This window comes from Equus asinus, chromosome 20 (assembly GCF_041296235.1).
Source record: "Equus asinus isolate D_3611 breed Donkey chromosome 20, EquAss-T2T_v2, whole genome shotgun sequence".
Classification (NCBI taxonomy): Eukaryota; Metazoa; Chordata; class Mammalia; order Perissodactyla; family Equidae; genus Equus; species Equus asinus.
In genome coordinates this window covers 61,310,644-61,332,789 of record NC_091809.1, presented here as the reverse complement: position 1 = coordinate 61,332,789, position 22,146 = coordinate 61,310,644, and the positions used below count along the sequence as shown (strand labels likewise).

Here is a 22,146-nt window from a genome sequence, read left to right as displayed (position 1 = left end):
TAGTTATAATTACGATAGTTTATCAAGCTCTTACTATGTGCTATGCTGAGCCCTTTACATGCATGATTTCATTTGGTCATTATAACAATCCTATGAAGTAGGTATATTAATATTATCCTTATTTTATGGATAGGTAGATTGAAACTTGAAGAGCTTAAGTAACTTGTCCACATAACAAAACTGAGAGTTTATCTAGTGTATCTGACACCAAAAACCTCACTTTTATCACTTTTTAAATGGGACTTCTTTGTGTTAGAAGATGATGCAAGGAAATAAAAGTCCACATTCGCCTTCTCTCTATTGATTTAAATTTGTGGGACTTAATTTTTTTTTTTGACTAAATGCTCTTCCCATCAAGCTTGATTGGCCCACCAGAATCATTTTTAGACTTGGATTGCTTCTAAAGTAATGCTGAGATTTTAGTTTAGGATCTAAAACTTCTAGGCTGCTTTTGTCAACTTCTACTGCTTTGCTTTTTGCCCAGCTTGCCAAAAGATCTTAAATGAAAGAACTTTCCAGCCATTCTCTCTGGCTCTTCAGATCTCATCTGTTTGATTTGGTGTTTAGGTCATTAGCTATGTCTGTTTACTGGGGCTCTGGTTTTCCTGTTTCTCATGCACCTTTTATTGCTTGAGAGAAGTCTGTGTCTAACCACCTGGCTTCTTATCTCTAATTGCTCTTTGCTAGTCCTGGGAAGGCCTTAGTTTACCTTTCCTGAATACTCTGAATTCCTGCGTTCTGTTCTGTTTATTGACAGCATCCTATTTTCAAAGCCCTGTGCTGGATGCAGTAAAGACTGGAGAGGTTCTTAGCCTTCCACAGGCTTACTGTTTGGTGAGAGTTATGGGACTTAGACACAAATAAATATAATAATATAATGCAAAATTGTAGGGGATAGCAATAGACATTCAAAAAGGAAGAAGATTACAGTAATGTAGTACCTACCAAAATTTTCTCTCAGAGGGGAACATGTACCTTCAGTAGTCTGGGGCCATGGCCCAAATGGGCTGCCTTGATGGAAGTAATAAGACATAAGTTAGTTCATGTGAATTCAGCTTTACTCACAACATACGTGCTTTAAAAAATGTGAAACAGGATAAAACTACTTAGCTTCCTTCTCCCCAATTTTCTAATAAAAGTTATAGTACCAGGAAGATACACTAAAAGTATACATGGCTTGCTGAACCTCTGGCACACTGCTGTGCATGACAAAGCATGTCAGTATTTGATATCTGTATGTCAGCAGATATGTTACCCTGGTTGGATTATTTAGGGTGGCTTTCAGATTAGTTAATTTAGGAAGAGGCATGTCTTAAAGATGCTTTAAAAAGACCAGAGGAAGCTACCTGCACCATCCTTAAGTAGAGCCAGCTGTTCTTGTAAAGTATGAACAGCTTCACAGTAGATCTGTGTACTTCTTTATTTGAAGACGTTTGAAGGTCATGGTGGAGACAAAGGGCTATTTCCAACATGGAGAATGACTTTGTGGATGTTGAGAGAGTTGAAGTTTACATTGATTCGCTTGGCTGGAATATTGAGTGTGCAAAGAACACTTTTGAGAAGAAAACATGGCCGAAAAAACATGGAGGAAAGATGATATGCTTGAATTATCTAGTGGGTAACAAATTTGTGTAGTGCTTTAAAAAGGAAATTAAACTAGTCCAATCATGATTTAACCACAAATGTATTTGGCATATGAAGACAAGAAGGGGCTGATGGAAAAAGGAAGTAAGTTTTAAGAGTTGGCAGCAGGCTGATATGTGACATGAAAGATAAGGTAACATCTAAATGCTCTTCCAGAGTCATTGTCTTGGGTAGATTCCTCATAAGGTCAAGAGAAGAGTGGGCTGGAAGTGAGGCTAGAACACTAAAATGCTTTCAATTACCAAATCTATTGATAAGAGCTTAAGTTGTAGATGCCCAGCAAACAGTGGAAAATAAGTGATTGGGCTAGAAAATAGGTCACGGGTAGAAGGGTAGACCAGGAAGCTGGGAAAACATACCAGGCCATCCTGGTGTTGCCAGAAAGCTTAAGAAAACTCCAAGGTCCTCCATTTTGGGTAAGTCTCTGTTTTTGGTTAAATCAAAAAAAGGCAAGGGGGATAGCTTAGAAAATTTTGCTTGAAAATTCCCGCAACCAAACTTAAATCACCACTTAGGAGTTGCCTGCATATACTCTGACAGTACTTTTTATTTTTTATTTTTTTAAAAATATTTATTTATTACTATTATTTTCTTCTTCTTCTTCCTTCCCTTCCCCCTCCCCCTTCTTCTTCTTCTCTGCAAAGACCCCCAGTACATAGTTGTAGATTCTAGTAGTAGGTCATTCTGGCTCTGCTACATGGGATGCCGCCTCAGCATGGCTTGATGAACGGTACCATGTCCGCACCCAGGATCCGAACCGGTGAAACCCTGGGCCTTTGAGGCGGAGCGTGTGAACTTAACCACTCTGCCATGGGGCCGGCCCTGACAGTACTTTTTAAAAGAGAACTAGTATTGAGGTGAAACAAGGTGGCTCAAGACAAACCCTTCTGGAGGAAAAGAGTGTGAGGATGAGACATCTCAAAGGAGACAGCAGAGGAATGCTTATTGAGGCAGGAAGAGAATCCTTGTAGAATCTGCAGTGCGCCATTGTTTTCTTATCCCCCTTTTCAAGTTTTATTTCCCCAGGGTAGGAAGATGGGTGGTTTATTTCATTCTTTGAACTTTCTATTTTTAACTTGGGTAGCAATAGTGAAGTCTTTGTGGTTTTTAATTTTTAATTTTTATGGAATTTATAGCTTTATAGAAACTGGATAAAATCTGGCCAAGTGTTGGTTCCTGTTTGTTTTTAGGCTGGAATCTTCTGGAACTGCTCGCCAGACACATATCATTTATGGGATTACGAATGGTTTGGTCTTCATTAGAGACCAGCTATTTATTTTCACTAAAGCTCTCCTGAAGATAGTAATTTAATACATGGCTTAAGTATGTTATTCTTACAATGAAAATATTTCATATTCTGCATTTGCCATCATAATACATAGTGGTGTAATAGTTAGTGTTTGTTGAGAACCAGTATTTCAGGTTTCTGTTCTGTACCTAGATACTGTGGTAAGCTAATATTAATTTCTAATATATGTGCTAATAGTAATTTGATGTAATATTCATGACTGTCTTGCCAAGGATTAGTACCTTCCTTTTGTACACGAGGAACCTGAGATTCAGAGAAGCTAAGTGCTTGCTCTGAGACATGGTGCAGTAAGCGGTGGTTCCTGGATTGGTGTCCATGTCTGCCTGACTCTTGTGCATACTTACTCCATGACAGGAAAGAATGATTGATTCTAATGAAGAACTTCTTCCCAGATCTGAGCAAATTCATCACGTAAGACTTTAGTTCATCACTGAAAACAGATGCTTTGACTTGTATTGCCTGCCAGAAGGGTGGATTTATCCACTGAAAAACAGGATACAGAAATAAGACCCTGAACACACATCTGGTATAGAAATGAATGAGGCCTTCTAAAGCTGGGCTAATTTGTTTTATCAACTTTACAGTGCCAGAACAACCATGTTGTTCCTTCCTGGAATACAGCAACTTAATTTAGTGGCCTGGAGTAGTCTGTGCTTTTTCATTTCCTGGGGGATGAAGAACGTTGCATCAGGGCCCCCCTGCCCGCTGGTGATTCTGTCTGCAGTGACCGCCCATGGACATGGCTGTTCTCGCATGGCAGTGTTTCTCAAGGCCTTCAAGGAAAGAGAGTCCTTCATTCCGTTACTATAAGTCACTTAATTAATTTCACTTTAGCTCAACATACACTTACTGAGTGATTACTATACCAAACTTTGTCCTGGGGCTTCTTTATGGAGACTTTTCTTTAATTGTTAATATCAGACAACCACTATTTTCTAGCCATTTATGTAAAATAGAAAATAGAAAATTGGGCATTTAAAACTTTGTTCAAGTAAGAGCCATAGTAATGATTTTTATCGACAAGTAGTTCTCATTGTGTTTTTCTTATGCTTTGCCATATCGAGTGTTCTTTTCCTCTGACTTGTTTTCATCTAGCAATCTGACACTTTTCTGAGAGAACACTAAAAACATAACTGCAGGTATTAAAAACCAAGGTTTATTTGATAATTCTTTGACATATTCTGTGTAATGTATGGTATGTTTGTATTAAGTTAAGGCTAGCAGTTATACTCATGTGTCTTCCCAGTGCCATAAGCTTTTCAGTAATTGACTTATAGTGAATCCTTATGTTACAAGTGTGTTGGTGGTAGTTGGTGTACGCATCTTTCTCTCTCCTTGCTCTGGTCTCTTGTGTGTGCTTTCTGTTGGGCACTAAGGGCAAAGAGAGATGAAGAATACATACCTACTTCTTCAAGAAGCTTAACACGTAGAACATTATTTAGTTATCTTGTGGCTTTAGAAAGTACAAGAATGAATGTGCCTTTCCTTTGACTTTTAGCATGGTATTTCATAATGCATGTCTAATGTACGTTTGCTGCTAGCTTATTCCATGTTAATAAACATACCTAGGACTCTCTCATATAGTCCAACACATCAAGTCTTACTATCTTAGAATTTATACGGCAGGTAAGGGATTAGTTAGATGTTGTCTAAAGTCACACCCTCTCTGGTTTTAATGCCTGATACTCTTTGGGAATTAGCTATGATATATAGCAGAAAGAGCATCCATCCAATTTGGGAAGCAGAAGACCTGTCCAAGTTGGAGTCCAGCTCTTAGACTCTGGGCAAATTAAGTTAACTTTTCAGAGCTTCAGCCCTCATAGTTTTGTGTGAGAATTAAGAAAAATATGTAAGAAACTTGAAATAGTAAAACATCTTACCAAGACTATTGCTATCATTATTGTAAATGTATATCAAAGCTTCCCGTAAATATGAAAACATCTGTGCTATTACTGTTGTTTTGGAAAGTGGATAACTCACGTTTTACAAGTGGTTGAAAAAGCCACGTTAGGGATTTGCAAGAATGTGAACAGGAAGAAAGGAAGGGGAAAGGTCTCTGGAAGTTTGGCATATTTACCCACTTTGCAGAAATTTGTAATTTCAACAAGTAAGCTCTTATTATATACAAGATATGGTACTGGATACTTGGGTAGTGTCTATAGATGGTAAAATTTCCAGCCTTTAATACACTATTTAAGATAAGGTGGGTAAACTAGGTTTATGGATAACTGGATAAAAGGTAAAATAGAGAAGGCACAGCAAGAGAGTCACAACATATAGTGGGAAGTATACAGGAGGAGATAATGCCAAATTGGAAGGAATCAGGAAGGGCTTTTTGGAGGAAATGGAGACTTGAGAGAAATCTTGAAAGAGAACATGGGAGAAGAGTATACCCTGAGAAGGTGGAATAACAATATGTATAAACATAAGTACAAGCGACTGGATGGTTTGTTCGTGGTAATGACCAGTTCCTGAGTTTGGTGTGTGTCTTGATAGATGTGGCTGGATATGTAGGTAGAAGCTTCCTTTTGGAAGATTCTGGACATTTTGGTAATTTGGCCTTGCCTGGTGCATTGTCACGTCTTTCAGGTGCCTGTTTTCATTGATTCCTGTGAGAAGCCTTCCCTGATGCACTCAGGCAGAACTGATTGTGCCTTCCTATTGCTACTTCTGTGTGCAGAGCAGTATGGCACTGTGGTTAAGTGGGGATTCTGGAGCCAGGCTCTCTGGGTTGAAATTCTGGCTCTGTTATTTACTAGCTTGTGCAAACTTGGGGAAGTCACTTAACCTCTCTGTGCCTCAATTTCTTTGTAAAATGAGGGTTATGATATCTACTTCATGTGGCTGCTGTGAGAATTAATGGTTTAATTTACATTAAGTGCTTGGAAAAGTATCAGGCGCATAGGCACCACTATCTGTGGTGTCGGTGGTGTTAGTAACCTCTGTTAGACTTTATCACTTGATCTCTGATAGATTTATTTACATGCCTCATGCCTCTACTGGACTGTGCCCTTTTGGAGGGAAAGATATATCCAGTTTTTACCTTTGTATTCTCATTGCTTTGTACTGTCTGCCTTCTGCTTGGTAGTGTGAAGATGATAATTCTACAGCACATATATCTGGATATAGTGCACCCGTGAGTCTTGCTTAAATTTAATCCCAGAGAAACTGTATTTCAGGAAGGACTTCATTATACCAGTGGACTGGCTGGTTGTCCTTGTTCTGACGTAGATATAGCTCACTTCCCTAGGTAACATTGTAAAAGTAATTCCATGAACACTTATAAATTAACAGGTAGACTCCAGCTCTTAAGTCTATGTGTAAGAAGAGTTATAATTAAATATTTACTACATGTTTTGTATTTCTCTAGTGAAATAAAGTTTTAGTGTTTCATTAACATCATCTAATCGTGGGTGCTTTAGCTTAACTCTTTGATGTGAAAACACGGCTGACTAATTAAAGCCTAGTGTAATTACTTCTAAGTTATCGTGTGAAAACATGTGAAGACATTCTAGCAGCTTACGCTAATGGAAAGGATGTGATTTGGGTGGTACTTGTAGCATCTTTACTATGTACAACCTTGCTTGCTAGCAAATGTTATTATTCCTCTACCTTCTCCTTAGAATGTGGCCATGGTGGCTCCATCTGGGACCTTTTTATTGTTTGTACTCAAGTTCTAATAGTTAAATAGAAATAGGGAGAAAGAGACATCCTTGCCTAAACTAGATTCCCTGCTTTTCGTGTTTTTATACACTTGATCTTTCTTTTTGTGTTTAAGAGAAAATGTAGATTCTGTCATTTTAGTTTGGTACTTTAAAATTCGACAGTAAACTTTAAAAACTTAATTAGGTTTTCAATTCGAGGACTATATAATCAGATGTCCTCAATTTTGTTTAAAAGGTTTTGGAACCCGTACTTGTGTTTTGTGCATGTGACCAATGTTTAGGAACTTTAGACAATTAGGGAATCATATGTTCCATGTGATTTAAGTCAGTGGAAGGTGTCGGGCTTTCTAGTTTGGAACTGCACACTCAGTAGCAGATGGAGATAAGATGAAAAGTGTGAGCTGGATTCCTTATCTTGCAGATTGGTCAGTATTACTTAACCTTGATGATATTTTGGACCTTATCATTACTTTGAAAAATGAGAACAAATAAAAGGAAAATCAAGAATCCAGACACTTAAAGTTGAACATGTCCTAGTTTGAACTTACCCTTTGCTTTTGGAATTATCATCTGAACTAGTTAAGAACCATATTTTCTTGTATAATCCTGTCTCATTATGCTTCTAAAAGGACTGTGAAAGAATAATTCATGCATTCTTTTTTTTTTGCTTTTTCTCCCCAAATCCCCCCAGGACATAGTTGTATATTTTGGTTGTGGGTCCTTCTAGTTGTGCTATGTGGGACGCTGCCTCAGCATGGCCTGATGAGCAGTGCCATGTCCATGCCCGGGATCCGAACCGGCGAAACCCTGGGCCACCAAAGCAGAGCACGCAAACTTAACCACTTGGCCACGGAGCTGGCCTCCATTCATGCATTCTTGATTGCATCCAGGGTTGAAGTAGACACCCGTCTCTTACACAGGTATACTGAATAACCAGGTTGTCTCTGTCACAGCCTAATAGCCATGTAACCAAGAGAGAATTTGAAGCATCAACAGACTGTTTTCTTGAGCACTTTCCAAGGTTATCTAAGGGCTAACAGCTGCCACCTTCATTCCTGAAATTTACGTTTCTTTTCTGAGATGTTCAACCTGGAAATAGCCAACATGTTTTAAGTGCTTAACTGTGTGTCAGACCTTCTTCTAAGTGCTTCATCTGTATTAACTCAGTTATTCCTTACAATAACCCTGAGAGATGGGTTCTGTTCCACCTAACAAATGTTGGTACCGAGGTACAAGAGAGATTATGGCACTTGCTCACGATCATGGCACTGCTTGACAGAAGCTGGAAGCTAACCCAGGTAACCTGCCCCAGGTAACCTGCCCCTAGAACTCATACTCTCAATCTCTTGGCAATATTGACAAGAATAGATTGTACAGTGGGCTACTATATTCTTGTTTGGGGACAGGAATTATAGTGCCTTCAGTGTGATCTCTGTGCAAGGACCAAGCAGCTTATTTTTCTCAGTCAAGGAGCAAGGCTATGGGAAGCAAAGGACAGTCTAGGAAGAAATGGTTGTGGGGGTTGTTAGGAATTCCCTAGGACGAATCTTCCGGATAGCTTATGGAGTTTGAAAGGAAACTCAGAGGAACTTGTGGTGAGTAGGGGAGAGCAGGAAGGATATCTGTTAGAAGGTTCCTAAGAATCCTGATCCACCCATATGTCCCCTGCCCCCGTCTTCACTCTGCTATAGGAATTGCATCTGTGACTTCAAATACAGTTTAGCGTAAGGCCTTTATATTGTACATAGAAAAATGGACATTGAATGGGATGCTTTTCCCAAGTCTTGGAGTGTACCTGCATACAGCTTGGCTTACAATTATCCTAGGAGTCTGCTTTCTTTCTTTGTTTTCTCCTAACATTTGATATAGGTGTTATGATTTCTCTACTCTTAGCCAGAGCTGTGCACTTTCAGATAAATGCATACTTTTGCACACTGCCCGTCTGTCTGGAACGCCAGTCAACTTTCCCACCTTTATGAAGTGGACTTGAATGATAATAACTAATGCCATTTATTGAGTTGCCTAGAATGTACAAGGCACATACCTCATTTAGTCTTCATAACAACCTTGTGAGATAAGTATTAATTCTCTGTTGTGTAGATAAGAAAAATGCATCTTGGGAAGGATGAGGGATTGTTCAAGGCCTCACAGCTAATTGGTGAAGTCTAGTTCTGATGAAGCCTTTGTTCTTTTCATTGACTGATAATTCACTAAGGAGGCTCTCGTCATCTTTCTTCCTGAAAGCATAAAGCAGAACCATTCTTAAGCTTATAGACCTTTCCACTCTCTTAAACTGAGAGAACCTCTCAAGTAGCATACACAGCTGGTCCCAAAGTTTTACCCCTCTCTTGAGATGAGGTGTTAATCTATGAGTAGCACTTCTTAACAGAGCATGATTTATTGTTTCAAACAAGATTTAAAAAAAAACAAGCTGTCTTTTGTATGTGCGTGTGTTTGTATTTCGTTTATGTTGTTGTTGTTTGTTGTTTTAAAAGCCTCTCTGAGGCTGGAGACCTGTGGTCTTCAGAATTGTCCTTGGTGCGTGTGTTGGTGAGTTCTTGGATCACAGTGGTGCAAAAGGTGACCTGCATGTTTGGAGAACTATTCACTTGTGAGTCCTTACTTTGTCAGGTACTTGGGCTTGGTTTCGTGAATGGTGGGTTACGTTGGTAAGTACTGGGGTCGTGTCTAGGCAGGGGGCCACAGTTGTTCTCAAAGAAAGAATTATTCTGACACTTGTTAAAATGGTAAGGAAGACTTTATGTAGGACTGGTGCTATCGGTGTCAAGAGTATCCCAACAGGGGAGAGAGATCAGGCTCCACTGTGAATGCAATAAGAACAAGTCGGGGTAGATAGCCAAGGAGCAGGTTAGGGGGAGGGCTGTATCGGTGGATGGAAAATTACTAAGAGGAGACATCAAGGGTGGGAGGATTCTTGGTGAAGGCAGGCCAAGAATGTATGCATCAAAGGTGGGAGATGAGAAATTTGATCAGATATCCAGAGTGGGGGATTCTCTCTAAACTGGTTAACCACTGAGATGATAATTTGAAGTTGTAATAATAATCTCAATCATCAGAGGCAATATGATGGCTAAAATTGGGCTATGTAGGCCCAGTGAGGACAGGGAGCCAAGATAGAGGCCCAGTCAGGAAGAGGGCTCAGAGGTACCTCACTAAAGATTGATCAAGGAGAGTCTTTGTCTCCTCCTATTGCTGGAAGTAAATGTAAGAGTATAGGTATTGGGCTTGAACCCGTGGGAGATACCATTAAATGAAGTATAGAGTGAATTCCAGAAAAATATGTTTTCCTACTGGCGCAGACTTCTGTGGAAGGTTGGCATGGATGATGAGAATAGTTCTGAGAGGTGGGGCTTTAACACTTCCCTGATACTGCGCTGTCAGATTGATTTATTTTTAATCTTATTTAACAAACTTAATGCTTATTAAGTGCCAGGGTCTATTCTAAGCCCTTTACGAACATTAACTCACTTAATCCTCACTTAAAAAAAGCTCTGAGGTCGTTATGCCATTGTTAGTCACTCTGTACAGATGAGGAAACAGAGGCCCAGAGGAGCTAAATAATTTGCCCAAGGTCACATAGCGAGAAAGTGAAGGGACTTGGTTTCTACCCAGGCAGCCTGGCTCCAGGGTCTGCGTTCTTAACCACTGTCTTAGGGCACATCCCAGGCTGTTGCCTCCCAGGGATTTACTTCTCATTATTCTGGGCTTTTCTATATTGTCTCCAGGAATAAAGAAAAATTCTTTTCCTGGATTTAGTCTCACTCTGGACTGTGTTCAGACTGAAGTCAGGATTGAAGACTATGTTTAGCTTGTGGTCTATAAATCACAAGCTTATTTGTAAACAACCTCTCAGGTGGCCTTTCACCTTAGAAATCAAAACCACATTCCCTGCTTGCTCCACAGTCTGTATCGTATAACTGAAATCAGTGACCTTTCTAATCAAAGGTTGGCTGCTTTTTTGTTCCAGTAGCAACCTCAATAGCATTCCTTCTTCTTCTTCTTCTTTTTTTTTTTTTTTTTTTAGTAAATGTTCCATTTAATAGGGAGTGAATGGTAAAACTCTGATAAAGGCTTTGGGAAATTAGCTTCTAGATAATACATGACTGGCACCAAAACTTTCTTAAAGGGGCACATTCCCCTTGAGCAGGGCAGCAGATCCAGCTCCTAAAATATTTTAGTAGTCTCTTTAAATTCTGCTTAAATTTGTCAAGCTGGCGTTTTAAAAGGTTCTGGTTAATATAGTGTTAACATCAAAGTTATATAATATTACACGTGGAAACTCTCGAGCATTCCGTGGTACCTTTAGCTTATGCCTTTTTTTTTTTTAACTTTTAATTACAGATCTGTCTATGGCAGTACAGAAATTCTCCCAGTCATTGCAAGATTTCCAGTTTGAATGTATTGGTGATGCTGAAACAGATGATGAAATTAGTATCGGTGAGTACTACTGTTCTTCAGTATTCTAAGTAATAATTTTAAAAGTTCTACTTCAGTATTGATTTCATTGAGATAAAACATTTACACATCCAAATGCTAAACATGTGAAATATTCTGATTTTGATAAAAAATATCAGGGCAATTTTTGGTTACTGTGGAAGAGAGTATTAAAATTGAGCTCTATGGTTTTTTCCATAAGGAAACAACTTAATCATTCTGTAATTCAGCTCAGCCCTTTGAGAAGATGTGGATGACAATGTTTGTTTCTGCCTCAAAGTGAATCATTCATTCAAACAAATATAAATTGAGCATCTACTATTAAATATACTGGTTTTAAGAATTATCTTTTTTTTAACTTAATTCTGATTTCTCTTTTAACATGAGTATTTGTTTATGAAGAAAGAAAAAAAACAGTCACACTGTATTAAACTAATATTATTGTAGGACACACAACATCACTGGGGATCAAGAGATTTGAGCCCTAATCTGACTTTACCACAGTAATTTAGCAGTCTGACCCTGGGGAAGTCAGACTCCTTCCTGAATCAGATGGTTTCATTTCCCGTTAAGTGAAGAGATTGAGTTATGTGATCTCTGAAGTTTTATCTATATCTGAGTTTTTACTGTTTGAAGATCAGATTCACACGGCATTCTTTTTCCCATATTTTAACAATCCCTACTTGCCTGTTTGTAGACATGGGGTCCATATGTAGGCTAGGTTAGAGACGTGTCACATACTCAGACTGTATAAAATGTGTGTGTATTTTAGAGAATAATACTAAATGTACTCACCTTCCAGGTATGAAAATGGAATATAATAAGTATTTAGAACAGTGACTGTCAAACTTTATTGTGTGTATGAAACACATGGAGATTGTCTTAAAGGCAGATTCTAATTCACAAGGCCTCAGGTGGAGTGTGTGATTCTGCATTTCTAACAGACTTGGTGGAAGGTGATGTTAACACTGCCAGTCCATGGACCACACTTTGAATAGCAGGGATTTATAATCCCCCACCTGCCTCTCCACAATCACATTCCTGTCTTTTCTCTGCCATTTCTTTTTCTTCTGTAGTTTTGTCAGTCATATATGTATTTCTAAACAACATATTTTTGTTACTTTTGAAAACCTAGGTAGCAAGTCCAAACCTAGCTGGGGAAGGAAAAAAGCAGTGTTATCTCCACAAAAGAGAGGCTCTCAGGAGAAGATGAGCTGAATGAGTTTCTGATTCATTGTATGGCTTTAGCCTGCCTACATTCATGAAAGTTCCTTCTGGAGAAATCACTGGGCAGAGTGCAGAGTCCTTAGACAAGCTGTTTTTGCCTATGGGATTTGCATTATGGGTCCATCATTATGGTCAAGTTGGCAGTCTTTCAGCGGAGCTGTGCCAGGCAATCACTTTATTTGCTTGCTCCTTTATCCCTATCATTTGGTAGATAGGGAATAAGATGAGTTTATTTGGAGACATGTTATGTAGGGAACTTGTGAAAGTCCAAGTTAGTCACTGTGAGGTGGGTGTGGAGGTGGCTGTTCTGTTGGGATCGTGAGTGACTCCTTCTGCACTCGGTTCTGTGATGAAAGCTGGCTGAGCCATGCCTGTCACTTGGCTGAGGTGTAGTTAGGGAGCCTCTAGGAAGAAAGGAGAGGATTGCCACACAGCCTCAAGCAGCATGACATCTTCCGCTTTACAGGATGAATGGGAAAGGACAGCATTCGTGACCATGCACCACTGACATTTGGAACAAGAGTTCTTGACACTTGTGTCCTAAATGTCCAACCCCCAACATAGGCTTTGTAACACACAGCTAGACAAAAGCTTAGATTATGTTACTAAAATACTAATATATTAGGATTGTAATTTAGAAAAAAAGAGAGAAAAGGCACACATAACAGCAATTATTTTCACTTAGTACTGAAACTAAATTCCAAGAAGTCAGAGGCCAGATGTTTTATTTTTTAAACCATTTTAGCTTTAGTACCTGACTCAAGGCCCAATTCATGGTGGACCCTCAGTTAAATCGTTGAATAAATGACATAATTTTTCTTATAAACTTTAATTTGTTCATGTATGTGTATAATTTTCTGATAATAATTTTTATTCCTTTGTAAAGAGGGTTATAGCAAATACTTCTGGGTTTTCATAAATATTACAACTTTTAATGATTTTGTGACTTTATTCCATCAGGCTTATATATATGAATTTATGAAATAATCTCTATAGTATATTAGAGTTGCTTCTAGTTAGTCTTTTACTTGTTATTAAGAGTACAATAAACATATTTTTTGCATATTTCTCTTAATTTCTGTTAAGCTTCTTACTTAAAATACCTTCTTGAAGTCACAGGTAGTAACTGCAGAGGCAGGTTTTTTTTTCAAATCATTCTGCTATGCGGCCTTCCAGGCAGATGTTAGGTGATTTCTCCAGGTTGTTGTGAACTTGAACTTGATATCCCAGCATTGGTCTGTTTATCTGTTTCCACTTGGGCTAAATGGACGTTGTTGTGGCTCTTGCAGATTAAGTTTGAAAGGTGTGAATTCATCAGTAGGTGAAGGCTTATTTTAGCTATGATTATTAAATTCTAATGCTTTGAGGGCTTTGAAGAGTTAGATCCAAGGTTGGGGAGCGGAAGATGAATACTATATATGGGTAGATGTAATATTATTACTACTTGTAAATCAGGAGACTTATTTAGCTCCTGTTACTGGGAATCTGATTTAAATATCAGTGATGTGTTAGGAAAATCTAACTTAGAGCAAAAAGATTTATAAGCAGAAATTATTTCTGAAACAACTAATGTAAAAATATAGGTATGTTCCCATATCCTCACCAACCAATACTTTTTATCCTTTTACTGGACCCCAGATATATGGTAAACAATTAAAAATAACTATGTATATAATGAAGAAATAGTAGAAGACTTTGAATAATCATTCCTGATATGGAGGAATTACAAGGATATTGCAAGCTATTGTACGAATAACAGTGATCTGAGAAAGTATCCCTGAGACTAATGGGCAACGCTAGTGTGGATGGAGTGCAAGAACTAGCCTTTCCCACCTTCATCCGTTTCCATTCCACATGGTAAGGTACAGAGTTTCCGCTGTCTTTAAAATAGCTTATTGAAGCCCCAGTTTCAGCTCGTTCTTTATTACTCTGATTTAATAAAAGAGGAATGAAGTAGGGACAGCTGTGACTCTTAGCATTGAGTAATAGCCACAACACTCTCAGCCAGAGTCGTCTTGAGACTTACCAATGATGTAACCACTAAAAACGATGACTTACCAAAAAAGCTCATCTCTTATAAGCAAGCAATGTCAGTGCAAAATAACTTGTAAAGTCAAGACATTTGCAGACTTTCTGTGTGTAAGTTATGGTGGTAGGAATGGGTGGGAGGGCAGTAGGAGGAGGAGTAAGATGTCTGCTTTTAATGTGCTTACAGTGTTCCCGGAGTTTGTTAGATGTGTAGGCCTGTAAAGTGATCCTACCCTTCAGCTGTCCCCTTCTGCTCCCACCATTTTGGCCTTGTGCTTGTTGGTTTTTTTGTTTGTTTTTTGGTGCCGGTGAGACGTTGCTGGCTTGGAAGGAAGTAAAATGGGATTAGTTGTCTGGGACCCAGTGGGGAATTCCTGTGGCTCAGAGAACAGGTCAGTTGTTCCCAGAACTGAAGTCCCAAGCAAGGCAGCATCCTGTGCTCTCCTTTTAGCACCCTCCTATCCAGTCAAGAGCAGCATAAGGTCATTGCTCCTCCCTTCTCTAAGGATGAATGAGCTGCAGGTGAGCTTTTGATGGCTCCCTTTTATCTGCCCACTGCAGCGTTGCCCTAGTAGGAGGGAGCCTGTGGAGTCCATCCAACTTAGCTTCCCACAGCTGCTCTAATGGCCCACTTTTCATACTGTTTTGGTGTTTTGAACTGAATAAAGACATTGAGTTAGGCCTAAGTTAGGCATTGAGTAGCTGGACACTTGGGACTTAGAAATTGGTGATGGAGGGGTGGGGTGTGATTACAAACTGGTATAAGATTCAGTCTTCCTCAGGTAATTATATGGGTAGATTAGATATAAAATGTACCATTCTTTAACTTTAATTACATAGCAATATATATGCAAGTGGAAAAAGACAATACCCACTGCATCAGTCCTGGTACACGTACCTGCATGGGGATTGATAATTTCCAAAGTGAGTCATAACCCGACTTAAAACCCGACTAGTAGGAAATAAAAGGCTATCTTTACAAAAAATACTATTCTTTTGAAAACACTGTTTATACTGGTTCATTCAAACAAGTAGAAGCTCAAAGATATCACTGTGGATCCACCTGTGAGACATGTTGTTTTGCTAGGTTAATTTAGCACAGGACGGTATAGGATAATAAAAGGCTATAAAACTTAGTTATCACTTCAGAATTTATGTTTATACCAAATGTGAGGCATGCTAGTTACCGTGTTTTGTTCCTGTATTTGGTGCCTATACTTTGAAATCACTTTTAATCAAAGTCTTAAAAGAAGTCTAGATTAGGGGAAAAAATCAGATATTGTTAGTCAGGCTAAACTAGTGCCAATGGAAATATTAGTCATTAATATGATTCTAAGCTTTTCTTTCTATGTAATCTTGGAAACCATTGGAAAGTCCAGTTGCGGTTATGCATAAACAGCTTAGTTAATTATGTTGTGTGATGGCCTGTGGTAATTCTCAGGAAAGTCTTGGACAATATGAACCTTGCACTCAAGAGATTAAACATTTACCAAGGAGAGTCAGTTTGCTAGTAAATATTTTAGGCGGGGACTTCATTCCTTTAGACACACCTAAATAGAAAATTCCTGTGGTAGAGGCAGGCAACACACAACCACTTGTCAACTAAGGTTATGCCTCCCAACTCTGAGGAGAGAAATGACACCATCAATTATGTAATTCAGATCAAAATATATTTCATAATAGTTGCCCAGATATTTCTGACATAACTAATGTATTCCTGTTCAGGTATTTACTCTGTTTTGATTGCAGATAGGCAGACAAAGAAATAGCAACGGTTAGTGCTTAATAATTCTTAGAATGAAGAGCATGTTAAATCTTTAAAAAAGTCTTTTGTGTGGAAATCTATGTATAAATTGTATGTGTACAGATTGATGGATGGTGACTTGAACCTGAACCAAGTTTTGTATATCGCTTTGGCTGGAGTGCGCTGTATGTTTTGGATTCTTTCCTCTCCTGTCTTTAGGAGAATATGTGGAAAGGTGAGACTATAGGAGATGAATTTAAAATAGTGACATTGCAAGTCACAGGGGCTTTATTGTGTTTTCCTGAGGGAGCAGTGCTTTGCCCAGGTGCAATTTGTTGTTTGATGACCTCTCTGCAGCTGGGCTTGTATCAGTGTGATACAGTGGTAAAGGGACTCGGCCATGAGCCTGAAATTGCGTTGGTGGTCAGACAGAAGCCTGGGAGTGATCATCCATGCCTGCTCAGAGGGTGTCAAGCAGACGAGATTTTTCAAGGGAGTGGTTGGAAAATTTTCTTCATTTACCTTGTTAGAGGAATTGCTGGGGGGAAAAGGCATAAATCTTTTGCCACGTGAATCCATTCACTTTGAGGATGCATCAGTTAGGTTCAGTGGAAAAGTGTATTATTTGATCTAGTTTTCCAAATGATAGATAAGAACATAGGCTAGGGTGGGAGGTGTGGCAAACAGTTTGCTTTGTATATTTGGAAGGCATTCCTATAAAGTAGAAACCCTTTGAGAGATAATAACGTGTTTCAGGTTAAAAATAATAACTTGTCTATTTATAAACCTAGGAAATACACTTAAGATCGTTAATTATTTTAGCTAAAAAAGAACCTCTTTTATTCTTCAACTTAAACTAATAAAATTCAACTATTAAACGAACTATTAAATTATTGAAAATGCTTCTGTAAAGATTTTCTTCAGAATTTGGTTGTAAGCTACATTCACACAGATTACTGCTAATATTTATCTCATGATACTGTGGTGCATAAGGTGAAGTGCAGCCATGAAACTCTTCATGAGCTTTTCTTAGGAAAAGTTTGCAAACTAGAGACAACCATTACCAACCACAACCAAACCCCTCAAAAAGAGATCTGTGATTTTTATTAAATTCTAGGAAACAAATTACCTTCTCATTTGCTGAATCAAAAGGAAATCCATCAGTTATTACAAACCCTCATTACAACCCACTTAAATGTGGTTATATAAATCAGGAAGTCCTCTATTAAAGTGGAACATTTCCAAATGCCTAAATTGTTTATACAAATAATATTTTCTTTTGAACTCTGTAGAGGAAGCATATTTTACTTTTTAATGGCTCTCAGTTGGACAATTGAATTATTGTTTTCCTTTTTTTTTTTTTTTTTTTTTACCACCCTTATTTTTGCACCCACACAGAAACCACCCACAATTGAGGATCAGAACAGCTGGGAAAGTTGCACATTTCAGGTGGAGTTCCTCTCTTTAAAAAAAAAACATGCCACTTGAGAGAGATGCTTTCATCATATTAGCTCTGTATTTTAAAGACTATAACTTGATTTAATTTGAAATTCAAAGGCTTAGATTTTTTTAATTTCAGGCTCTAAGAAACAATCTGAAACATGTCAGAAGCCACGTCTCAAAGAAAAAATTTTCTTTTAACTTACTGATATACAGTAATCCCCTGAAACCCGTTTATTTCTTTTGTGATTTATTCTGCTAAACAAAAAGTAGTTCAGTCTTTTTCACAGAGAACTCCGTCTCTTATCTCCGCCAGCGAACGATATGCTCTTTGAGGTCAGAAAATTTTACTCACATTTCTATTCCTGTATAATACGTTAGAGCTTTATTTGTAGCAGGGGCTTGGTAAATATTTGTTCCATGAATAGTCCCCCCGAAAAATCTAGTACACCTTTATAAAAGCAAATCACTTTAAAGTACCTAAATAGAATTTTAGAGCAAGACATTAAAAACTAAAATATATATGTATTTGGATATGTCTAGCATGATTTTTTTCTCTATGGTAAACTAAATTTTGAGAAGGAAATAGTTCATATATTTACATACAAGACACAAACACGTATCTAACTTTGCTTGTACTTGAGAATCATTTAGAACAGATTTCTTCATATTTGTAAATATTTCAAACCAGAGTTAGAAATTTTTCTATTCTTTGATTTATTGAATGTTTCCTGAGTACCTGCTAGGTGACAAGCACTGTGCCAATCACTGGGAAGCTGGTGGTGAAAAGAGTAAAGCTTTTGTCCTCCTAGAGTGTATAGACTAAAGGATAAGTCGGTAGCAATGTTCTTCTTTTAGGTAACGTATCTTTAAAAAGACTTATTTCAGGGTGAATGGAGAGGAAGTGAAAGAACTTTTATCTATGGTTAGTGACTTAATGGTGGCTCAAAAATCTCTGCAAAATCATTAGACAATGAAATAAATGCTGTGGCCCAGTATAAGTTGGGTTGTGGGAATATACACTTGATCCTCATTATTTGCAAATCCTGTATCTGTGAATTTGCCTACCTACAACTTATTGGTATCCCCAATGCAGTACTCTTAGCGCTTTTGTGGTCACTTGTGGTCGTTTGTAGAGAGGTGGAAAAGTTGTTGCCTGACTCGCAGAGAATCTACTGTATAAAGTGTGGCGCAGTGAGGCAGCCATGACTTATGGAAGATTAACAGGATAGTTTTTTGCTCTTCTATAAGAGCAATAGGCTAAAGAGTGTTAAAGAAGAAAATTCAACTGAGTCAACTTTAAAGATCTTACTGGCTTTATTCAACTACTATGAATCTGGCCGCATCCAATCTTGCAGATAGAAAGGAGCTCCAAAGACTGTACAAGGCAAGAGATTTTTAGACCAAAGTGAGCAAGAACAAGGAAATTACCGTGGGTATTTGCTGACTGGTTAATGCAGGGTTACTTTCCTCATATGGAAGAAAGGGAAGTTTTGGAGCAGGGTTAGGTAACTTGTGCTGAGAAAGCAAACGCTGATTGGTCGACCTAGGCTTCCTTTTCTGGAAGAGTGAGCACAGAAACTTAGTTACGTTTTGGTTGGCTGACGTGGGGTTTAGCGTGAGCGACTCCATCTTGGGCCTAACCTGATTACTTTAATAAGCAAAAGGATGTAGAGATTAGAGTCAGGAATTTGATTTTGTAGCTTTTTCCCACTCTTTTTAACCTGTCTATGCCAGTATTTTCTGTCAATAAAACTTATTTATTCTATTTGTACTGAAGGGGCAACCAAGTCTAAGTCATTGTCAATGACTTAAAAAATTTATATTTATACTTTCATTGGGTAGCTGACATTAAACAGTCAACTGCAGTTAAGTCACAATTGTGTCGAATGCTACAAAAGCAAAGTATGTTTTGCTAAGAGAACATATTCAAAATAGACCAGGGCTAGTTGGTGAGTGGGAAGTTGAGTGAAGGCCACTCTGATGAAGTGACATTTAAATCAGCCATGGAGAAGTGATAAGTGAAGGGGGAGTAGAGAGAACATTCCAGATCTAGGGAAGGGATGAATGAAGGCCTTGAGGAGGAAAGAAGACAGCCAAGGGGAAAATGGCGTGTGTGAAGGTTATGGGCAGATAGACAAGACCTAATAGGCCATGTTAAGGATGTGCAATTTTAACCTAAAGGCAATGAGAAGCCATTGCAGGGTGTTAGTCAGAGAAGTGACATCATATTTGCATTTTAAAAAGGTTAATTTGACTACCTTATGGAAGATTTAAGAAGGCTACCCCAGATGAGCTTTTCTTAAAATATTTCACTTGGCCATTTCTCCGGGTTTGTGACCAGCAGAAGGTGGGGCATATAGTGTGCCTTTATAATGTAACCTATGGAAACTTAATGGGTTTTTTTATGCACTTGCATTGACCCACAGAACTGCAATCAGAGTACATCTCTTTTATTTTATGTATGAATAAAATGGTCTTAGTAAAATTGGAAGCATATGGTTGGCTTGTAATTTCAAGCCTGAACCATGACATACCCCTCATGACATTTTTGTCATAATGTTTTGCATAACAACAGAAACATGTTTTGTTGCCTCTTGGTCATCAGAACATCAGGCATCAGAAAGGTATATGGTTGCCTGTGTGGGTGTTAGGTGTGTAGTTTGGAGTTTTGTCGGCAATTTCCTAGTTTGCTTAGTGGGGTTTATCCCCCCGTGTTGAATGTAATGTAAATTCTTCATCTGCTTTGAAAACAGCTTTTGAAGATAGTATTGTGTCACAGTTGTTGTCGTGGTGTGGAGTAGTTTATGTCTTTCTATCTGGGAGCTGCATTTTTTTTTAGTTCTAGAATAGTTCTCGTACCTTCTTTATGTATGTGTGAGTGGAAAGGTGGGGAATCGCACAGGCTATTTTCTTTGTTATTTTGTTTTGTGTTGTTTGAATTGTCACAAAATGCTACTGCTAACTTAGAAATGTTGGGCTGGTTTCTTAGAATTCCAAGTTTAATGTCTTAGAGTAGAAAGAGATCTTGGAGAATGTGGGAGCTAACTGTCATTTTGCTTTAGACGCAGGTAAAATAATTTTTTAATATCACATAGTGTTAGAACCTGATCACCTGGCTCCTAGGTCATGAACTTGGACTCTCAGTTTACTTGTTCACTCATTCTATAAAGCTTTATCAAGCACCTGTGATTCGTGAGACACCGTTTTGGGTGCTGAAGACAGGTGAATGTACAAAACAAAACAAAAAAATCCCCACCCTAATGGATTTGCATTTGTCAGAGGAGTTAGACAATAAAATATATAAGTTCATTATATAAAAGTCAGACTATTTTAAGTGTTACAGAGATTTAAAGAGGGAGATTATTTAAAATTTTTCTTCAGTATTTTTAATATACAGATATCTAATTTTAAGCTGGTGGTACCACTGCAAACTGCTTATAAAGTGAACCTTGTCTTATCCTCCATTCCCTGTGTAATCAATCAAATTTACATGACTATGTAAACATTTACCTGTTTCTGGATGTGAGACCGTTTGGTGCAAAAGAGAAAGGCAGTATATACATCCAGCATGCCTCACAGGTAACAGCTCTAGATTTTTTTCTAAAGCATTTAGAATGTTGAAGCATTTCTCCAGTTCTGTGTTTGACCACTGCATCCTTCTGCCCTAGCCCATGGGACTTCTTCCCTTGCTTGGGCATATTTAGTTCAACTGTGTACTTGAATTTTCCTTGTCTTGATCTGTGCAATATTGAAAAAAACTAAGATGTAATAGCCTTTTAGCTGAAGTATGAGAATTGAGAGCCAGAGAATATCTCAGAGGGCTTTGCCATATAGTCTAAAGTTTAATTTGCACATTCTCAGGAGACATTCGAGATTTATGATTGAAGTTGCCCTTTAGGAGGTTTATTCTGGCATCAGTGTATGTGATGAATTATAGCATGAAAATCATTGCCAGTTCAGAGTGAGTCAAAGATTGCCTTCATCACCAAATCTTTTATGGACCAAGAGAGAACATTTCTAAATGTGAATGAAATAATAAAAATACGGTTTCAATTTTGACATAAAATGTTTGGACCAGAAAAGCAATGGTCCTGGAGACTATGTCTGAAATAAGTGAGTTAGGAGGCAGAGCATGGGCACCCAGAGATTAATGGAAAACTCATGTGCAAAAGACAAGAATGAACATATGAGCAATGAAGAGAGACTTGTGGGGGGTGGGGGCGGGGGAGAGGTTGGAAAGCAAAAAAAAAGAGTTGAATAATAGGCCTAAAAAAGAAAAAGCAAAGTTTGCCTTGGATAGGAATATGTGGCTGGAAAAAAAAATGCTAAATCTGAGTTATTTCTCTGTCATAGAATTCAGAATAGTTGCTGAGTCATGATTCAGAGGGCTATAGAGAGAAGAGTTTTTAGGTCGTACTTGATTCTTGGGACTCAGAGATAATGTCTTTTGCTCCTTGTGGTTATAGAGGAAAAGAATACGACTCTGCCATTGAAAGTACAGATGAGCTTCAAGCGAGGAAGTAGAGATGATTCTTACAGATTTTAATAAAATATAAACTATTTCCTGTTTAAATGTAGCTTGAACTCTTAATTCCTCACACAAAGCATGCACTGTCCAGTCAGTAGTTGCC

The 22,146-nt window shown here is 38.2% G+C and overlaps 1 protein-coding gene across 2 annotated transcripts in view; it reads left to right on the top strand.

The window, feature by feature from the left end:
• ARHGAP42 (Rho GTPase activating protein 42) overlaps positions 1 to 22,146 on the top strand; it is a 261,928-nt gene that overhangs the window by 56,343 nt on the left and 183,439 nt on the right. For both annotated transcript variants that reach the window (XM_014842478.3, XM_070490390.1), the window contains exon 2: positions 10,981 to 11,076. In XM_014842478.3, the coding sequence (XP_014697964.1) occupies positions 10,981 to 11,076 (96 nt within the window). The remainder of the gene's footprint in view (positions 1 to 10,980; positions 11,077 to 22,146) is intronic.